A 22,206-nucleotide genomic window follows, 5' to 3' on the forward strand; every position below is an offset into this window, starting at 1 on the left:
TTTCTTGCAGCATTCCTGAATACTCGGGTCTAAATGCTTAGGTATTTATATTTGATTTTGTTTGTATGTCACAGATCAAGCTTGCATTCCAGCTGGACCTGGGTTTAATCATGAACAACCTCGAGCAGCTTCTTCTCAACGAGACCAAAGAGGGCGTCCTGCTGACATGCGAGGACAGAGGACGTAAGCTGCACATCCGCAAAGATCTTCAGCTCTGCTACACCAATAGCACCGTCCAGGTGAGGATTGAGAAGAACAACAGTCGTAGATTGATAAAGCGCTATATAAATGCCAATTATTATTATTATCATTAATACCTTGGTCACATTTGCTTTACGGCTTAAAGGGATCGTTTAACTTTGTGAGCAGCTGATTTAAAAAATTCTCAAACTGAGACAAAACATGTGTATGAGTGCATGTATTTGTCCTCAAAAACCCTGAAACAAACCACAATATAGAATGAAAAACTCTAATTTAGATACAAGTAGCAATTTATTAGCTTGATTTTGAGAACCGTCTAGTAGACAGGTTAAGCTTATGACCAGTTTACTCCAATTCAAAAAGTCCGTTGGCTATTTTGACTGCCTTCTGTTGTGTGTATCTCCTATTTACACACACACGCTATTAGCTGCACTGAACATTCCTAGTACACACTGTATGTAGGCCATGCTGTGTTCATCTAGAGTTCGTGTGCTGTGGTGCACAGGTTCACTGTATAGGGGAAGGCGGGGTAAGTTGTGACACTTTTTGCATTTTGCATGATAGAATTGATATGACTAATGATATTGTAGAAATAAGTACCTTGCCTTTAAATATGATTATTGGGAAATCTTTTTCACCTATATTCAACTTTCTACCCACACACTGAAAGTCGTTGTGACCTTTGAAAAAAACGATGTCAAGTGGCACAACTTGCCCCATCTGTGGGGTAAGTTGTGCCACCTTCGGGGGTAAGTTGAGCCACAAAAACTATGTACAAAATGTATGCGGGAAGAACCAGCATGTCAATATTTTATTTAAAGTCTTTTCACTTGCTAATTCTCTAAAAATACTAACATTCTCTAAAAGTAAAAGAACTGTCATGTGAATTTGCTCTTTTCTGCCTGCATATCGATGACTTATTAAGGTTTGATTGTGTTTTTATTTACATTACCATAAGAATTACCATGGCTCAACTTACCCCAGTCCGAACTTAATGCGATAATTTCGCATCCACACATTTCTTATGTATCCATCATGTAAAAAACTGTGACGAGAATGAAGATCCATACCTGGACTGACAATGTTGTTCATATGCTTTATTATATGTAAAGAAGTGTGTGTGTAAAAAACACTTATCTATTTCACACCCTTTTTTACTTTTTTGGCTGAAATTTGTATTTTCCCCTCTAAAAAAAGTACTTTTTGTTTCAAAGTTGAAAACAATGTGGTGGGGTTAAGGGTTATGTAATGGGTCATCAATACATGACACCACCATAATGTCTAACTAATTTATTATTGGCCTGGGGGCGGTGGCTCAACTTGCCCCTATGCTCAACTTACCCCGCCTTCCCCTACACATAGTCATTGAAACCAACTCCCAATTATTTTCAAACTTTGGCTTACATCTTTAAGGTTTTAAAATTGATCCTGTGGATATAATACTTTGAAACTTTTGGGATGGTATTTTTACACTATAAGCCTAATGTTAAGCCCATTTTCAAGAACCAAAATGAGAATTTTTTAAATCAGAACAAATTGAAATGATCACTTTAATATAGGTGGTTTGAATAAAAATGAATAAAACGGCTGTTTTCGACTCGCCATACTGCCGCTGTAGAGCAAATGTGACCGAGGTATAAGTTTTTGTTAAATGTTAAGATTATTTATTTTCAAAGTTTGGAGTCACTCCTAGGTAAAATTAAAGGTTATTTCTCAGGAAATATGCTGAGTGAAAAATGTGATACGTAGTCAAATGGGGAGAAATATCAAGAAATTCTCTGCGAATTCAAATGCAATACTTTTGCTAGTAAACTATCCTGTTCGTGACAGTATTCCGCCCCATTGACTACTCCTAAGTGTGAGGTAGATTTAGTAGAGTCCACCATATTTTTGTGAGAGGGGATTTTTTGCATGAATCTCTCCGTTGAACCAGTTTGCCTCCCTGTCCAAAATGAAAACTTTGTCATATTTTGTTTCATCACTTATAGAAACTGCCTCTGTATGCTGTTATAGTCCTGCCGTCTATTGAGCTGACCCCCATGGTGCTGGACTTTGGGGTCTGTCTTGTCGGTCAAGAGAGAAGCTTGGAAGTGACCATCAGCAACAGGACGGCCTCGGGATCCTACTGGACAGTCTCATACGGTCAGTTTCAGAATACCCTTTGCATAATGTGACCACTTCTCTCTTCATTGAGTGAGGTTTAAAAATTCTTGGAAAAATGCTCTTCTTAAAATTGATAATTTCCTATGTTTCAATTTTTTTCTTACAGTTTTTGACATGAGGAAAATGATTATGACATGAAAAAAAATAGATAATTGCAAAATTTGGTTTTAAAAATTGCTTTTACTGATTTGATAGTTAATTTTACATATTAATTTGATTGCCAATTCAGAGATTACCTACATCTAACCTGCATTACGTGTTGTATCTTGAATTGATTGAAAATTTTGTAGGACTTTTTTCCTCTTTCTCTTTATGTATATTTTCATATTTATTTGTAATGATATCATTCAGGATAAAAACTCCAAAATTATTGCATAAGTAGACAAATTTTCTCTGAAATCCAATGCGTCTCTCTTGTTACCTCTCTGCCGAGTGTCCCATGCTCATTACTACATAGCTGCCAAGTAATACTGGTTTTCAGTAATTATTACTGAAAAATGAGAAAGAATACTGGTGGTTTCATGCAAATAACTGATTTCTAAAGTTTCAAGTTTATGTGTTGTCCGATGCTATCTCTGTGAAAGTACCAATTTTCTTACCAAAATACTGATTTTCAGCCTTTAAAATACTGAAATGTTCTTGATTATGTTGGCAGCTCTGTAACTAGTATTCATAATTGTGAACATTTGTGTTACTTTAATACTCCATCAGATTCCCAGAAGACCACGTCAGACAATGTGTTTGAAGTCTCACCCCCTGCCGGGTACCTGGAACCACACGTCACTCACGTCTCCAACAGCAAGACCATTCTCACTGTCTACTTTACACCACCGTAAGTTCAAACATCAGCTTTAAACCCTGTCTTTGCTCTTAAACCTTTTATTTAACTAAGCCAAAAATTAATATGAAGCAATTTTTATTTCTAATGAAATAGGAAAGATCATGATCAAGATTCCTGAGAATCACTCTTTCTCATTAATTTTATGTAACTGTTTCTTCATGGTTATGAATTTGATCAGTCCATGACATGTTTTCATTTATAAAAATACCTTAAAAATTTAACAGAGTGGACTCTCTGGATAATCTTATTGTTCATCAATATCTTTAGTTCAGAAATATTTGTATGAAATTGAGATTTTTTACTGTGAAAATAGATTAGACTTTTCAGCATCCGATGGTAATCTGTTACAATTAAACCGGTATGAAATATTGATTAATTTGTCATTTGAATTGTTGTTTATCCAGTCTCATGACTTTATATTGTTCTATTCTTACAGGCACAATATATCCTACGCTGGTACATTTGTCTTCAGGGGTCTCCTGGGGGAGGAAACTAGGTACCTACAGGTCAAGGGTCAAGGCTCATATGACAGCCGACAGGAAGCCTTGGTCAACCAATGATGATGATGCTTGCACATCCGGCCAGCTTGCAGTGGATATTAAATATAAAGTTTAGTTTTTGCATCCTGTAACACAAAGATTAGCAATTGATCATATTATTGATTGCAATGATGGATTGTACATTGTGGTCAATGTAACCAATTGTTCACATGTGACTTATGATCAACGGCTGTGGCTTGTGATACAGGGACCTAGTGATAATTTTGGATTCTGAAAGATACTTCCTCAAAATGTCTGGGAAATGATTTTTATGATGCACCTCAGAACCAGTGTTTTCTCTGATTTATCAAAATCACCCAAATGTAATAACTTGAAGCAAATCTGTTGTGAGTCACACGCTCTGTATACAGTAACTATTTGGGGGATCACATACAAAATTACCATCCTCCTATTCCAGCAAAATTCTTTTATCATAATTTTAATTGTCAGCATGGAGATGTGAACACAGGAGTGAGTTTGTGCATCAACTCCCAGATGAGCCAACATTTTTGCAGTGTTGTTCCTGATTATCCCACATTGAATAACTGACAGGATGGGTGGCCCGATGTCTAGACTATTAAACTGATAAAAACATCATCTTTTGCCCTGGATTTCTCACAATTCATGCATTAAACAGCAAAAATATTTGAGTATATGTGCTTTGTGATAAATTGTCTGATACTTCTTTCTATCAATCAATGAAATATTGATCGCTTAGGTCCAGAAATTCCTGTCTTGTCCAGACAAACAACCTGTCCTGGGCCCTGTCTTACAAAGAGTTACGATTGTTCCGATCAATCGCAACTATGGACGGCCAGCAACGTCAACATGTATTATTCATGTTTGTTCAAAATATTTCCTAACTATGAGGTATATTCATGCATTCATTGTTATCTTGAAAATTCACTGTGCTTCTCTTTGTTTACAAAGGACATTGTGCAAATTTCCGATAGAAAAAATTATGACACTGATGGATTTCCATAGAGTTATGACTGATTGGTTCAACTGTAACTCTTTGTAAGACAGGGCCCTGATATACAACACTAGGGTATACTTCACATGCTCAGGGCCATAGAATTCCGACCCCCAAGGTGATCTGGGGGATTATCATAAGGTTTGTGCTGGGCAAGAACTCACTCCTGTGTATTTACCTTTATTGTGTGAGGGTATTTGAGGAGCAATCGTGTGAAGTGGAAAAACTGTTCAACTGATATTCTCCCTTCAATAAAACATCATCAAAAGAATATAATATGAAAACTAAAGATAACAGGTTAAAATTCAATAATCGTTTTCTTCGTTTGCCAGAATGTCTTTTTAAATCTTTAGGTAAAGACGAGAAAGAGAATACAAATTAAGTACTGGAAATAAGTAATAAAATATGTACTACAATTTATTTTCATCTTCCGATCCCTCAACAAGACATTTCTTTAACCCTTAAATAAGTGAGAAATAGAGAATAAAAATTGATTTCTGGAAATGAGTAATGAATATATTTATGCAAACATGATTGACAAAAAAAACCTTACTAATTACTCTCAAGTCCATATAATATCTTGCCTGAGGTGTAACACCGGAGAAGCATTGTACCATATTTCATTTAAGGGATTATATCCCCTCATCAAATTTTATTTTGCATGAATTTGCACAATTATTTGATAATGCTTAAATATTTGTCGGTTTTGAATAGTAGCTGGCCAGTGATCACATACATTTTTCTTCATAGATCTGAAAGAGGGGGCCACCACCCCCCCCCCTTATCAAGCAGTCTGCTAGATGCAAACTTTACAATTTCATTCAGAATGCAAGAAAAATATTTTGTATATATTCATGAAAATCATCACTTTCTAGGTGAAATTATAAGTGACATTGTAATTAGCTAATCTTTGCTGTAATGCATAGAAGATTTGATTTGTTTCTTTTATATACATGTATATATGTAGATTTTTTGTATTGGAATGTAAATATTGGATTATCATCGTTTTATTTATGAACGTGCGTGTATAGATATATCTTTGTAAATAGTTGTAAATAAGATTTATGAAATTCTTTAAAATGAAAAAAAATATATATTTTGTCTTCTTATTGATAGTAATCCAAATATGTCCAATATGGGGGGGGGGGGCATAAATGCCAGATGTCTGATATTATCTATCATTGAAGAGAAAGATAAACAGTGCTAGATGCACGGACGAAAGAAGAGAGTTAGATATACAGGGGAAGAACTGAGAGAATGTGAGGTTGAGAAAGGGGGTAGAAAGGAGATACAAACAGGCTGGTTCAAATTGCAGTGGCTAATAGATGGGGGGGGGGCTTTTGTGACCATGGACTCTCAACAATTTTCATGGCCAAGAAAAAAAGGAAAGAAAAAACAAGTGAAATATTTTATTTTCCGAATTAATGTATCAAAATCTATCATAAAATTATATTTTTGTACTAAGTTGAACATTTTTGCTCACTCAGTTGCAGCTGTGTAGAATTTTTTTTTCCATTCACCATGTCCCCCCCCCCCCCACCCCTCTAAACTTTAGACTTCAGACTTTACACTTCTGACAGAATGATCCAAAAAGCATAGAGAGCAGGATTAGAGAGACCTTTCCCACAGATGATGTGGTCAGTGAGGGCCCCTTTATATTAGAAGAAAGAGGGATGGGGGGCAGGGGTAAATCAGAGATGTGGGGATTTGGAGAAAGGGAAATGTCATGAGATAGAGTGGATTTGAAAGGAAGCTAGCCATACAGTTCGAGAATCGACACCACTTTATTGAATATGCCTGGTTCATTGAGTCAGTGATGTTAGCCAAGTGAGATCTAAGAAAGACATCTCAATATATAGTAGGCCTAAATTCTACAATCTATCATTACAGCCTAAAAGGGTACTCCAGGCTGAAAATAGTATGATTTGAATAGATGAAATAAGATCAGACCAAAAAGTGAAAATAACATCAAAGTTGTGACGTTAAAGATTTCTCTTGATTTCAGTGAAACGGTTCTATGCAATGTCTTCATGAATATTCAATAAACAAACTGATATGTCACATCCCCTCTTACTCTTTTGTACTCATAAGAAATTATATTGATTCAAATTTTGTCTCCAAGTAATAAAAAAAAAACAGATTGACTATTGATTTAATGTGTAAGGTGATGCTGCAACTTATTTTGTTACAAGAAAGACGCATTATGTAATAGCAATAAGAAAAAGGAAAGTCGAGCCATGAAATCATCAGCCCACCTATTACATATAATTGTTTTCACAAAATATTGCTTAACTTTAGAATTCACTTCCTTGCTTATTTGTTATCAGATTTTGAGGAAGTTTTCGTCTTGATTTGCAGTGAATTTTACTTTATCATTTTCAGCCCGGAGTGCCCCTTTAAAGAGAAGTCCATATTGACATCAAATTCGTCTGAAACAGTCCTTACGTTTTTCACAATATTTTTACAAGGGATGTAACGAAAGAAATGAAGGTTCAACAAAATCAATCAAATAATAAGAGAGTCATGAAATCAGACAGTTTCAATTTTATGACTGAAGATGCGAGCCTGAGCGATTCCCCTATACGTCATGTAATATAAATCCCTGCAGAAATACATTATTCCATGCATGACTTTACGAAAACAAAAATATTGAGTAATTTGAATCACAAAATAACCCCCAAAAATCATCATCATCATCGTAATCGTCTATTTTTCACCATAGACCTCTTTTATTCTATTTTTAAAGCAAGCGATCACCATTGTTTTTATCAATATTTACTACACAATCCATTTTTCACAAGTGATTTTATATCTATTGATGAATACTTATGATTTACTATCAGAAATCTTTCTTGTATTTTTTTTCAGCATATTATAGTGTTCTGCAGAAGAAAATGAATAAAACAGAGCAAATCAATCAAAAGCAATCGCCCGAGCCCCCCCCCCCCCCTCTTTTTTTTTCATCGCCGATTTGAAACATTGCCGATACCATTGGGAAGGACATGCTGACTTCGTCTTCATCGAAAGCCGGAATAAAATTGCATTAAAAGATGGTGAAAGTGAAGGTTCTGAGTAGAAATCCAGATGATTACGTCCGAGAAACTAAGCATGATATACACAAAGGTATGTTCTTGATCTTTAATACTGTAAAGAAGTGTGTGTGACAGTTTAGTGAATGGTGTTTTTCTCTTGTTCTTCGTTGTAGTCCCACTCGTAGTTGGAATTGCTGGAAAGTGATACGGTACCGGTACTGAATTGATGATGGCGAGAAATAAACACGGACTCTTTGCTTTATAACAGCTTTAACAATTGTAAAAATGCATGTGCGGTCACCTTTGATACAATATTTAGGTGACCACCAATGAATGGACAGTTTAATCCAGACTCCAGAGACAATCAGACTGAGTCTGAGTGACCAGATTTCACAAAATGAAATACGGGACCATCGACAAGCACGCTGCACGAGCAGATCGACCGAGCCAGGTCTTAACAAAACCAAAAAATAAATAAACAAAGAAGGCTACAGCCCAGGCACAGTGTTAGACTTGTAAAAAATTATAAAGAAAAGGGAATGAAGGAGAGAAAGAAAATAAATGAATTGAGAGGAAAGAAAGAAAAATGAAGGGGAAAATGAAGTAAAGAAAATGAAGGAAAAAAGACAAAGAAAGAATAGAGGATGACAGAAAGAAAAAAGGTTTCCGTCATTTGAAATGAATGAAGAAAAAGAAAGGAAGGGACGATGAAGGTGTGGAACTGGAAGAAAATAAGGAAAGGAAAAAAAGAAAGTTAAGAAAAAAAGGAGAAAGAAAGAAGAAAAACAGGAAGGAAGGAAGGGGAAGAAAGAATAAGGGAAAATAAATTAGAAGAAAAAAAACAAAATAAAGAATGAGAGAGAGGGAGGAAAGAATGAAGTGAGGAGAGAATGAAAAAAAAAGAAAATAATGGAAGGAGAGAAAGACCAACAAGAAAAAGGAGAGGAAGGGAGAAGGAAGCAAAGAAAAGTTTAAGGAAAGAAAGAATGAAGGAAATAAAAAGAAATAAAAAGAAGGAAAAAAAGAACAATGAACAGAGTGAGAGAAAGGATCAGGAAAGAAAGATAGGAAATGAAGATAGATGGAACAAATAAAAAGGCCAGCTGGAAAAATAAAGTGATTTGAATAGAGAGATGCCTGTGTGAATCACACACAGGCATCTCTCATCCCATTACAAGTTCGCACCGATCACAACAAAACTCAAAACGAAAGCTGAAACAACTAGAAAAAAAAAATCCAATCATCTATCAAAAATCTTGATGATATTTGGGGGGGTTATATATTTTTTAAATTAAACAAAAATAAAATGTTTTAGAAATGAATAAAATTTCAAAGTGAACATTGCCAAATTTAAAAATAATGTGAAACATCGCGGCATCACACACAGGCATCTCTCATCCCATTACAAGTTCGCACCGATGACAACAAAACGAAAGCAGAAACAACTAGATCTAGTTGAAAACTCAAAAACTTGCTCCTCCGATTACATCACCAAATCAGTAATCTGAGAATCCATAATATAATTATAAAAATTTCCGGCCGATTTCGTGATTATTTTGGTGGAAAAACTGTTTATCATGTGAGATTGTTTGCACCATTATGAATCTGCTCCGATGCTACATGCCTAGCTAGTAGCCTGCCACACACAGGCAGCAGGCCAGTTTGTTTGCAATGTATTGGGTAGCAAGTAAATCACCGCAGAACTTGCAAAAGTCTACAGTTATCGATTTTATTGTTGTCTCTGCTTCGTCATCTGTTAGTTATTTGATGAAAATTCTTCACTTTTCCATGTATTTATTATATTTTGTGCAATATTCCAAAATATGGGACAAAAAGGCATCCGGGAAGGGTTTGTCGGGATGCCGGGACAAAGGAGCAAAATACGGGATGATCTTGGGAAATAAGGGACGTCTGGTCACCCTGGTTTAATCCCATTATGAACATGCAATTTCCGAAAAGCAGAGGATAAAAAAAGGTGAACAACGTGCTTCCTCTTCATCCCAAAGATCTACAGCTGGTTGCTGCATGGATGAATGAAACAGAAAAATGTGCTCCAAGCACTTCCTCCCTCTCAGTTGAACAGATACCGGTGATAGTCACGTTTTTAAGAGAGAAAGGAGGTACAGTATGAGAGATGTGGAGACTAGAGACTAGAGACTAGAGCTATAGTTAATAGTGCACATGGTCAGCTTTTTTGGTAATTTTATAGAGGAAGCTAGTCGCGGATGGACTGGTAATAAATGCATGGCGAAAGAGATTGATGGCATGGCCACGGACAAGTTGGGGGCTTTTTTATGGGGGGGGGGTTAAACATTTTCAAGACATTTCTATGTAAGTAACCAAACTAATCTCATTTTTTCCCAGAATTTGCTCAAGTCAGTGAGTGATGAATATTAAAACCACCTGTGAAATTAAATATTTAAAAATTGTTCTGTTAAAAAGGTTTAGCATTTTAATTATGGGGCTATCGCTTTTATATATTAAGTTCAGCAATAGGGCCTATTTCAACTTTTAGAAATAGGCCACTTATAATTAAAGTGAAATTTGCCCTGTTGTCATTTATCTTTCTTTATGTTGTTTCTTTGTAGACCTCAGTAATTTTCCATTCTTTTTTCAGTTCCTCGTAATTACGACCCATCCCTGCACCCATTTGAGGCACCAAGGGAGTATATGAGAGCTTTGAATGCTACCAAATTGGAGAGAGTGTTTGCAAAGCCTTTTCTGGGGTCACTGGAAGGTCACACCGATTCTGTTCATTGCCTCAGAAAACATCCAACCAATTTATCAACTGTGGCCTCAGGTGGATGCGATGGCACGGTGAGAACTCTCTTTTTTTTTCATTCTTTGCTTTAGAAACATTTGTGCATTTTAATTCCATGCGATGAATTAATTTATTATGATTCTTTAGGTTTATTTTCTTCCTGTAACATCAAGTGCTACAATAATTTATTTACATGTATGTAACGCATGCTTGTCAAGTATATTTAAGTTGATTAGAATTTGAAATAAGAAACTCTCTGTTTTTTTTTTTTCAGGTCAGACTTTGGGATCTCTCGACAAGAGCATGTCAAAGAACTATCAATGCACACAAAGGTTTCGTGAGAGGGTTGTGTATGGATAAGACTGGCCAGTTCTTATTCACAGTAAGTAAAACAAAAAAAAACTGTAAAAAAATATTCACACATAGCCTTTGAGTAACCTTGCAAAATGAAAGTGCAGTACTCTTAGTACTGTCTTTAATGTAAGTTTGTTGCACTGTGTACTGTATCTTACCCATAGGTGCAATCACATATAATTATACATTACACATGTGATGAAAGCAATATATGCGTGGACTAACAGTAAACATTTGTGTATCCTACCAAGATCAGATTTCTTACATTGTTGAAATTCAGCAATTTCAGTTCAGGTTCCTCATTCAGGTTTAGCAATGCATGAAGAAAAAAAGCAGTGATTTTTACTGACCGTTATAAGCTTCTGCAAATACTTAATAAAAATAGGCATTTATATAGCGCCATCTATCTAGAAATATTCTATTCCGAGGCGCATTGTTATTATTATTATTATTATTACCCCGGCTTTAGCTTGAGCTGCCTTTCAGCGCTCATGCATTCAAGGAATTAATCCTGCCGGGTACCCATTCACCTCACCTGGGTTGAGTGCAGCACAATATGGATAAATTTCTTGCTGAAGAAAATTACGCCATGGCTGAGATTCGAACCCACGACCCTATGCTTCAAAGTCAGAAGACTAATCCACTGGGCCACAACGCTCCAGCGCTACTTGGCATCTGATGAGCTCTGCAGGTGTCAAGATTTTTGTTGAGAAATGTACCCCCTTTTCTAAAGAAATAATTTTGAAATGGTATTTAAAGGACAAATCCACCCCAACAAAAAGTTGATTTGAATGAAAAGAGAAAAATCTAACAAGCATAAGACTGAAAATTTGTCCAAAATCGGATGTAAAATAAGAAAGTTATGGCATTTTAAAGTTTCGCTTAATTTCACAAAACGGTTAGATGCACATATTGGTTAGTATGCAAATGAGGAGACTGATGACGTCATCCACTCACAATTTCTTTTGTAGTTTATTACATGAAATATTTTAATTTTTTCCTCATTGTCAAGCGAAACAACGATTAATTCCCCTTCATCATGTGGAATTAGCATTGTTTAAAAGTATATGGTTCAGCCAAGTTGGTCCTTGTCAAATATGTAAAAAAATGAAATATTGTGTAATTCAAACAATAAAAGCAAACCAAATAGTGAGTGAATGCTAGTTTGATTTTTCTCTTTTTATTCAAATCAACATTTTTTGGGTGGACTTGACCTTTAAGGCAATTGAATTGCCTATAGTTGTGGTGGATGGTGCCAACTACCACTATCTCGGCAATATGAATGCATTCACTATTTTTGTGTAGCTTTGCTATTGAAGGAAAACTCTATTCAAATCACTTCATCAGTACACCAACATGAATTATTTGCTAACCATCAAAACCTCTTCAATTTCATTTCCCTTGCAGGTCGGAGATGACAAAACAATCAAGAAATGGAGGACGTTCCAGAGAATGAACGACACAAGCCAAGAACCTTTGAATACCATTATTGGGAAGGTATCGATAGTCATGATATTTATTGATCATTGCACTACCAAAATTAGAAAAGCATCCATTAAAAGCATAAGTCAGAAGTGCAGGTCCAAGTTTTTTGAGACCCCATTCTTGGAAAAGATAATGTACCTATAATAATCAACCTTTAGGCCTAAACCTGTCCGGATGATGATTTTTTAATCATGATGATGATTATGATATAGGGTATTTATGTTACGTACATATCCACCTTGTTAATTAGGTGCCCAAGGCGCTACAGTTTTTCCCTGGCTAAACTAGGCTACCGATTTCAGTGCTTACGCCTTTTTTGAGAAATTTCTTTCTGCCGGTAGATGGGTACCAGCAGAGAGAAATTTTATATTTCATTTATTTATTTTATATTTTATAGTTGTGGCAATAAATCAGATATATGCATCATTGAACACAAAATCACTTGCAGGAGAGGATTTTCATTGTAAGCAAATTTAATATTGTGGATGAATTTTTTTATTTAATCCTTCAATATTTTATACTTTAAACTGTCATCTGGTATATAATATTAATAATTGTGATATCTTGTTGAGCGCACACACCGTCCAGAGACGCTCGTGGCGCTAGCCCAGCAACAGTTCCTTTGGATATACAAACAACAACTAATATAAACAAATAAAAAAGAGATCTTAACAAATACAACCGAGTACATGATTTCAAAAAGAACAGTTTTGTATCACCAACCGGAATTCCTAGCTAGATCCTGGTGGGGGCTGGTGCCCTCCTACCTGCTGCTCCGTTCACCTACAATTTTAAGGGGCAAGCCCGGTCAGATCATATACTCTCATAAGCAACTTTTTGCATATTCATGTAAATGTACAACAACCATGCATCTCTTATTTTCAGAATATGTTCATCTCAATCGATCACCACTGGAAGGATTCTACTTACGCTACATGCGGGTCAAAGGTCGACATCTGGGACGAGACGCATGCTGACCCCATCAGATCATACTCATGGGGGTCGGATAGTATACACAGCATCAAATTCAACCCAGTCGAGGTGAGTTTACTTATCAAGGTCAAATATAGAGGGTAATGCAATGCATTTATTGTGTCATGTGTTTAATGAAAATTTTGATGTATGAATGTGATAGGAAATGTTATACCTACTTTAATATGCTCTCAGAGGGACTAGATGTGTTCCCATTAAAGGATTCTGAACAAAAAATAATGATATATCATTTTTGGCTGCTGCACCCTTTCAAGCTCTCCCCTCTCCCCAACACACACTTCATTCTAATCTCTCCTCTTATTCATTTTTAAGGACATTTTATCAATGCATGTTTTAGTGTTTATTACTTTTATCAATGATTCTCTGTGCAATTTATATATGTGAATGCTTTTAATTTCATACCATGTATATTTTTAATTGAGACATTGTAAATTGTACATTGTACAATTCAGTTTTTGAACTGCATAAAGGTACCATAAAATTGAATTCTAAAGGAACTTAGTTTAATTTAGCCATGATACATATGGCTGTCTATAATAAAAATTAGCAGCTAATGGATGCTATATTGAAGCCATATCAGTTTCTTCTCAGACTGCCAATTTGTCAAATAAATCCAGTATTTGCTAGCAATGGGTTGCAATTTTCATGAAACTGAGCATTATTCTGTAATCTCTCATTTCTTTCAGACGTACATGCTGGGTAGCTGCACGCAGGATAGGAACATCATTCTGTACGACATGAGAGGGGCGGCACCACTCAGGAAGGTCGTCATGGAGATGAGAACAAACACAATTGCCTGGAATCCGATGGAGGCTTTCGTTTTCACTGCAGCTAATGAAGATTATAAGTAAGCTGATTCAAACTCCAACTCCTGTTTTAAAGTAATGGTTCTTCTCAAGATTCGTAAGATTTCATTTGGAAATGGTTTATGGTAAAGAAACACATTGAACCAGCAAGCAAGTATTATTCTTATCAAATACTTCTTCTTTCTCACTATTTCTGTCTGCTATTCCTTATTCTTTTCATATTACATCAGTCCATCCTGTATTGTACACATTATTTTTGTTAACAAAGCTAGAAGAGGCTGGTGTACTCTTATGGAATCACAAGTTTACAAATATTTATAATCAATATGGAAGAGGCAGCTGTTTTCACAATGTTCAGAAGTTCTCAAGTTTTATTATTACTCCTTGATAAGACCTTAAAAAAAAACAAGTATGTTTGTCTCTCTTTCAGCTTATACACATTTGACATGAGAATGTTAAAGACTGCCCTCAATGTTCACATGGACCACGTCTCGGCGGTTGTGGACGTAGATTACTCACCGACAGGCAAGGAGTTTGTGACTGGCAGCTTTGATAAGACCATCCGGATCTATGCTGCGGATAAAGGGCACAGTCGGTAAGTCAAATGGACATCATTTACCTGTAAACTGTGAATATCTAACAATGCTTCTAGTCACAGTCCTTTAGATGATGAGAATCATCAGACAATTAGAAGTGTAGTAAGTAAATGATAATAACCAGGGATGTAGTCGATGCCGGTCTTCCCAAGTCACGAGGCCGCTGGAGAAAATCGAAAATATCTTATTTCTTTTTTATACGCCCGCCTAGACTTATACAGTACGCCCGTCTAGACGGGACGTATTATGGTATCACGCTCGGTGTCCGTCCGTCCATTAACTTTTCCTTGTAAACGCGTTAACTTCAGTTTGACTTAACCTAGGCTCATATAATTTGGTGTGTATGATACTAGCATGGATCCCAGGAAGCCTATTGATTTTGAGTTCAAAAGGTCAAGGTCACAATGACATTGTTTTCATCTTACCCTTCTAAAGTCCTTGTTAATGCGTTAACTTTAGTTTAACTTAACCTAGGCTCATATAATTTTGTGTGTATGATACTAGCATGGATCCCAGGAAGCCTCTTGATTTTGAGGTCAAAAGGTCAAGGTCACACTGACATGTTTTCATCTTACCCTTCTAAAGTCCTTGTTAACGCGTTAACTTTAGTTTAACTTAACCTAGGCTCATATAATTTGGTGTGTATGATACTAGCATAGATCCTAGCAATTCTATTGATTTTGAGGTCAGAAGGTCAAAGGTGAAGTCGCCACCTTCCACTTTTCTTGCTTGACCAATAACTCCATTTTCCGTGTTACGGGCGTTTTATGTGCTCGCCTTAGTGACACTCTTGTTATTTACTGTTTGTCTAGTGAAATTTACCATACCAATATATGCAACATGTCAGCTGTGTGAGATGGAGTCTTGATGACAACATATTCTCAGTGGATCAAAAAAATATCTGATTTCTTTTTATTTTTTATGTTTGTCTAGTGAAATATACCATACAAAACATATGCAACATGTTAGCTGTGTGAGATGGAGTCTTGATAACAACATATTCTCAGTGGATCAAAAAAATATCTGATTTATTTTGATTTTTCATGTTTGTCTAGTGAAATTTACCATACAAATATATATATGCAACATGTCAGCTGTGTCAGATGGAGTCTTGATAACAAGTATATTCTCAGTTGATAAAAAATATCTGATTTCTTTTTATTTATTTCTTGTTTGTCTAGTGAGATATACCATACCAAACGCATGCAACATGTAAGCTGTGTAAGGTGGAGTCTTGATAACAAGTACATTCTCAGTTGATAAAAAAATATCTGATTTCTTTTTATTTAATTCCTGTTTGTCTAGTGAGATATACCATACCAAACGCATGCAACATGTAAGCTGTGTAAGGTGGAGTCTTGATAACAAGTACATTCTCAGTGGATCCGATGAGATGAATATCAGGATATGGAAGGCCAACGCATCAGAGAAACTTGGAAAGGTAACTATCTTTTGAAATAGTTATTCAATACAATGTATGTTCAATTGTTTATGATATTCTTGGCCTATTTTTACAGAAGGATGTGTTATTGAATTTAGGGCTTTTTCACACGAGAATCTTGAATCACCATTGTAATGATCATTGCAATTCATCTTTAGAATCATCGTACCATTCACACGTTCACTCGAAATTTAAATTTGATCTGATTTGAATTCGAATTCCTGAGCGAAGGCGGTATTATGTCCTTGGTGACTTGTCAATCAAAGCACTGCGTCGCAAATACAAACTACAATGAGTGCATGATAATTGTATTATCTACGGAAGTGCTTGAAAGGTCACGTAAGCTCCGCTCCCCAAAAGATGTTTCGGAGGTCAACCCTTTCAGACGTAAAATTCATACATAATTTGAGTGAACTGGAATTCACCTACGGAGTGATTGTGATTAGCGTTCGTGATTCTAGTTTGGTTCTACACATGCTAAAGATTCATCATTAGAATTATTTTTCACTGGAATCATCATTCAATTACGATTTTGGTACTGTGTGAAAGGACCGAAAGTTTCTTTAGTTCTCTACTTTCTAGTTCATAATAAAAGTTGTAATGCTCAAAACCAGATTGTGGCCTGAGCAGTTTTTGATGTGAAGTTGGTATAGAGAATATAGGGGTCAGACAGACAAAAAATTGTGATTTTTTATGGAATTTCCCTTTAATAAGTATACTTTCTGTGTGATGCATTCTAAAAAAAAAATTTTTGTGTATAATTAGGTGTTCTAAATCAAATACAATCACAAAATCTACACATAATTGGCAGCCATTTAAGGAAACAAAAGAAAAAAGAAAGGAAAAGACATTCTCAAACACTTAATTTCATTTGTACATAAAGATAGATTCCAGTTGTGGTAGCTATCTAAAACTGAGTTCAAACAGAATTAAAAAATATTACCAATCAAGTGCTTGTATGTATAAATGAAAAATATGTGCCAAATGGCTCTGGAAGGAAATGTGCAATTAATGAGAAATGAGTGAAAATTAGCATGAAATTCCATCGAATGTCTGGTATTTTTCCAAGCAATACTAATACACTGTCCCACATATGCTTTTCTGTGTTAGTGATCATCAGAATTATCGATTTTGAGCTATTAAAATTTCATGATTTTGCAAAGATAAGTTTACATCAATGTACCAGATGTAGATATATGACAATATGGTTGCAAGTAACCTTGATTTAAAAGACTTTCTCATGAAATAATTTTTGGCTGCAAATACTTTCCTCTACCTTTAAAGTTGATATTGATGTGTGTCTTTCCACAGCTGAATCGAAGAGAAGAGGCTTCCACCCTGTACAATTCCAAACTAAAAGAGAAGTTCCAGCATCATCCTCAGGTTAAGAGAATCAGCAGACATCGTCACGTACCTAATATGGTCTATAAGGAGACCAAGACAATACGCATACAGAAGGAATCAAGAAAACGAAAGTATGTATTCCTGTTTCATCTCTTTTTGTCCGTTTGGTTTTTTTTATCACACTTTTAAGTGATTGTGATCATTATTATTGTTGTTGGTGTTGTTGTTGTCATCATCATTATTATTTTTTTTAATTATTGTCGTTATCAACTTCAATAACACCTTCACCAACATCATCATTGACCCCATCATAATCATCATCATCATCGTCACAAAATTTTATCATTATCATCATCATTGTCACCATCATCATCACTAGTAATATTATTATCATTCATTTATTTATTTATTTATTTATACAAACTTACTTAATATAAATCATGAATCACTTTTCGATAGACATGTAGGCATATACAAACAAAATGAGCAGTGTTTCATGCTAGTCAAGGGTGTTGAATGCATAATGAATAAATAGCTGTTGCTCAGAAGCATAGCACCCTCACATGTAACACTTCTTACTGTTTCGAATGAATATTGAATGTAATTTGGAATGTTTATGAATTCCTTCGTTCATTTATTGACTTGTACTAATTTATTCATTTTTATATTTAAATTTTATTAATTTATTGATTCATTGATTAATGATTATTTATTTATCTATTCACATATGTATTTACTGTCGGTCTAGTTTATTATTTTACAGATTTCATTAGTTATTTATCTTTTTTTATTTATTTATTTATTTATTTATCTTTTTACATTGATTGATTATTTGATTATTTAATGTATATATCTTTATTTTTTTACTATTTTTTATGCAATGAATTATTAACCTACTTTTTTATATGCTTATTCATACCAGTGTTTATTTATTCATTCATTCAGTGATGTATTCATTTGTTCTTCGTTGATTGATTGATTTATTTATTCGTTGATATTTTCATTCATGTACATGTATCTCTTCTCAATTTGTTTTATTTTTAGGGAGCACAACCGAAGAAAACACAGCAAGCCAGGAACAGTGCCATTTAAAGCAGAAAGGAAGAAACATATCCTATCAGAAGTTGAATGATCAGATGCTCTCTTTGACATTTATTTCTCATTTTTGTGAACATTATGCACATAATGCCTGCTTTATAGCGTATTCCACGCTAGCGCCCTGCTTTTACAAAGGATTGTGATTGATCCAATCAGTCTCACGTATGGAAAGCCAGCCACACCATCATTCCAGGCTAGGGCCCTGTTTTACAAAAAAGTGTCAGTCCCAACTATGGAAAGCCAGCCACACCATCATTCCAGGTTAGGGCCCTGTTTTACCAAGAAGTGTGATGGATCCAATCAGCCCCAACTATGGAAAGCCAGCCACACCATCATTCCAGCCTAGGCCCCTGCTTTTACAAAGGATTTTCATCGATCAAATCAGTCTCAACTATGGAAAGCCAGCCACACCATCATTCCAGCCTAGGCCCCTGCTTTTACAAAGGATTTTCATCGATCCAATCAGTCCCAACTGTGGAAAGCCAGCCACACCGTGATCTAAAATTCATCTGCCATTTCAGTGAATCATTTCAGCGACATTTATCAACAAGTCATAGCTGACAATTTTCCTTGTTTTTGATTGGCAGAGAAGGACCAGTGTCTGATTGTTTCTTACTCTCTGATTGAATTAATTAATTTAGTCAGATCTGACAAGTTCTATACAAAGAACTATGGTGTAGTTTGCTTTCCATAATATTTAAGACTGATGATAACAATCACACTTATTTGTGAGATGATGCCCAGGACATTCTATTCAAATTATTTGAAAAGCTTCCACTATTTGAATATCCATCTTGGAGGGAATAGTGATACTAATGTTCTGATACAAGAGATACCAAGTTTTATGTTTTTTCCTGTATTTTTTATATTTTTTGATGAAATACTGCAGGTTTTAATGAAAACTAATTATCAATCAAAATATTATCATATACATAGAGCGGCCAACCATATTTAAACAAAAAATAGTATTTGTTATGAAATTATGACTAGAATATAAAATACAAAAGGACAGTCTAAACCTACGGGTAATCTAAAAAGGAATTGATGGAAAGGGGGAGCAAAGTAAAGTATGTTGTATTTTGATTCCTTGATATTCACCTTTTGATTCATTTATTCGTTAACATGTTGTGTGGTGACTTTAGTGATTTTTATTCATAATAGAGTAATAAAGAGTACTTCAGATTATTATATGTAAAGACTAAAGAGAGAATTCACTGTGAATCATGTAGGTGATATGAAAGTGTGTGAGAAAAAAAGATGTAAAAAGAAAGATGCATAGATGAAAGGGAGGGAAAGAGGGTGAGGGCAAATATGAAAGAATTTTATGTAACTGTAGGCCTACAGTACCAGGGCCCCGTCTTACAAAGAGTTACGATTGATCTAATCAATCGTAACTCTATGGAAATCCATCAGTGTCCTAATTTTTTCTACAGGAAATTTGTAAAATGTCCTTTGTAAACAAAGGAGAACACCAAATTGTTAAGAAATCAATGAATTTATGGATATACATTCATATCTAGAAAAATTGTTGAACAAACAAGCATTTTATATGTTGACGTTGCTGGCTGTCCATAGTTTCGACTGATCGAATCAAACGCAACTCTTTGTAAGACGGGGCCCAGATCTAGATGAATTTAGAGACAATTAAACTTGGTTTAACCATGGACCTAGGTCCATGGTTTAACAGACTTTCTCATGAAATCAGTGTTTACTGCATCTACTTTAATTTATCTCTTAAGTCAAGATAGGCATTTGTGTTTGATTTAGGGACTACATAACTTTTTCCAACTTGTCCCAGAACATACTGAAAGTTGGGGGTTTATTGTCCCAAGTTTTGGAATGCATCTGTTCATCGCTATTCTCAGGGTTTGTAGTTTATACCAAACATCTCTTCGCATAGATATTTACAAAATTTGTAGAAGAAGCAGGGAGAGTGCAGAATTAGTATTGTGATCAAAGGAGGGAGGGAGAGAGAGGAAAATAATAGGTAAATAGAAAATGAGAGCGGCAGATGAGGGGGGGAGTGGGAAAGAAAGGAAGGAAGAAAGAAATAAAAGAAAGTGGGAAAGAAAAAAAGAGATGGTTGGCGAGGGAGTGGGGATCGGGACTTAACGAAAGTGGGATAATGAGTGTTTTGTTTATTTGGACAATGGGGATAGAGGTTATACAAAATTGGTAATATGGAAAAGAATATAAAGGGAACACCTTATTTTAGTCTGTAGAGATAGAGGATAATCAAAGGAGAGCGGATATGGGGGTTTACGAAATTGGAAACCTGGAAAAGAAACGCCTTGTTTTTAGTTTCAGATTATTATGAGATAGCGAATTGGGAGAATAATTGGAGGCAGAGTAAGACGAATCATGTAAAAAAACTGAAAAAAAGATGAGCAGGAAATAGCGAGGTATAAGGAGGAAAACCAATGGCTTATAACGAGCCAAAAATTTTGAGGGAGCACAGCTTGGTATATGAGAGATTATTTTTAACAAAAATGCCCGACCGAGTGAACAAAATGTTGGCATTTTTTAAATGAAAATCTCCAGTACGTAGTATCATATTCCACCCCTGTTCCTTTGCTTTTCTTTGCTTTTCTCCTTTCTATTTTTTTCGTTGTCATGAAGCTTTTGGGTAATCCGGAGCAAGCGCTGACTTGCTATACTGGCACTTTAAAGAGAGCATTAATGTATTCAGATGTTATTTTTGCAAGGGAGCGTGTAGCGACCGAGCGAGAAAATTTTCAAAGCTCTCAAACTATGGTGAGAAAAGGAAAATATAAAATAAATACCCGCCAAAAATGCAAGACAAACTAAACCCTCATTGACAGTGGGAAAATTTTCACCAAAACACGGATCTGAAGCTGTTCGTGGTTGCCTAGTTGAAAACAAAATAACTTCTTGCTTTGGGGACTTCACGTTTAGTTTAGTTTACTAACTGAAAAAAAAATCGCACCCTGAAAAGAAATGACCTATATCGAATGCAGGTCTGCAGATCAATTCCATCATCAGTGATCATACCTCCCAGGTACGACATGCAATATCAACACTCCATAGACCACAGTCTATAACATGATGCTTCATTATCTCGTCATGTTGTGTCCGACTAGAGGTGTGTCCTTACCGGTCGGCACAATAAAACAGCTACTCTATCTCCCGAGTTACAGAAATGGATTTAATTGTGTAACCGCACGCTAATGGGTGTCATCATTACACCTGCGTGTTTGATTGACGCACGGTTCAAGGTAAAAGAGCGGTGCGATCACAAGTCAAGATGGATATCTAGAAATATGTATCAAAGCGATAATTACCGGGAGCGTGTTATGCGGAGATAGTGGTTGTCGCCATGATACTTACCTACATACTCAATAAAGATTTTCTTTTATTTATTATTTTTATTCCAGTCATGTCCAATGGGCCTCCTCTCTCAGAGATTTTTAGGCATACACTCATATACAAATATTCAAAAATATATTAATTCAGAACATTCTCATCATTAGGGTATATACGATCACTGGCTTATATTACAACGACACCGACAATAATAATAACAATTATAATAATAGGCTTTTATGTGACGCCTTCTAT

General features: G+C 35.4%; 2 protein-coding genes across 5 annotated transcripts in view; both read left to right on the forward strand.

Moving 5' to 3' along the window:
• The window catches only part of LOC129273952 (deleted in lung and esophageal cancer protein 1-like), a 32,961-nt gene extending 27,173 nt beyond the window's left edge, over nucleotides 1-5,788 (forward strand). For all 4 annotated transcript variants that reach the window (XM_064108463.1, XM_064108465.1, XM_064108464.1 and 1 more), the window contains exons 27-30: nucleotides 75-239; nucleotides 2,190-2,343; nucleotides 3,076-3,196; nucleotides 3,642-5,788. In XM_064108463.1, the coding sequence (XP_063964533.1) occupies nucleotides 75-239; nucleotides 2,190-2,343; nucleotides 3,076-3,196; nucleotides 3,642-3,765 (564 nt within the window). In that variant the 3' untranslated portion in view covers nucleotides 3,766-5,788. The remainder of the gene's footprint in view (nucleotides 1-74; nucleotides 240-2,189; nucleotides 2,344-3,075; nucleotides 3,197-3,641) is intronic.
• Nucleotides 5,789-7,685: 1,897 nt separating this feature from the next.
• On the forward strand, nucleotides 7,686-20,328 carry LOC129274968 (DDB1- and CUL4-associated factor 13-like). Its single transcript, XM_064108676.1, has 10 exons — nucleotides 7,686-7,840; nucleotides 10,367-10,566; nucleotides 10,785-10,892; nucleotides 12,272-12,361; nucleotides 13,235-13,390; nucleotides 14,029-14,189; nucleotides 14,579-14,743; nucleotides 16,050-16,185; nucleotides 17,497-17,660; nucleotides 18,574-20,328. Exons 1-10 carry the CDS (start codon nucleotides 7,768-7,770, stop codon nucleotides 18,659-18,661), a joined length of 1,341 nt encoding a protein of 446 aa, XP_063964746.1. The 5' UTR covers nucleotides 7,686-7,767; the 3' UTR covers nucleotides 18,662-20,328.
• Nucleotides 20,329-22,206: the final 1,878 nt, after the last annotated feature.

Source organism: Lytechinus pictus, chromosome 13 (assembly GCF_037042905.1).
Source record: "Lytechinus pictus isolate F3 Inbred chromosome 13, Lp3.0, whole genome shotgun sequence".
Taxonomy (NCBI): domain Eukaryota; kingdom Metazoa; phylum Echinodermata; class Echinoidea; order Temnopleuroida; family Toxopneustidae; genus Lytechinus; species Lytechinus pictus.

What these genes read in the sequence shown, in the direction of transcription:
- LOC129274968 (XM_064108676.1), top strand. Translation starts at nt 7,768, where the DNA reads ATGGTGAAAGTGAAGGTTCTGAGTAGAAATCCAGATGATTACGTCCGA. An exon ending in GCAGCTAATGAAGATTATAA is followed by an intron (nt 14,190 to 14,578) that starts GTAAGCTGATTC and finishes TCTCTCTTTCAG; the next exon opens with CTTATACACATTTGACATGA. An exon ending in GCGGATAAAGGGCACAGTCG is followed by an intron (nt 14,744 to 16,049) that starts GTAAGTCAAATG and finishes CTGTTTGTCTAG; the next exon opens with TGAGATATACCATACCAAAC.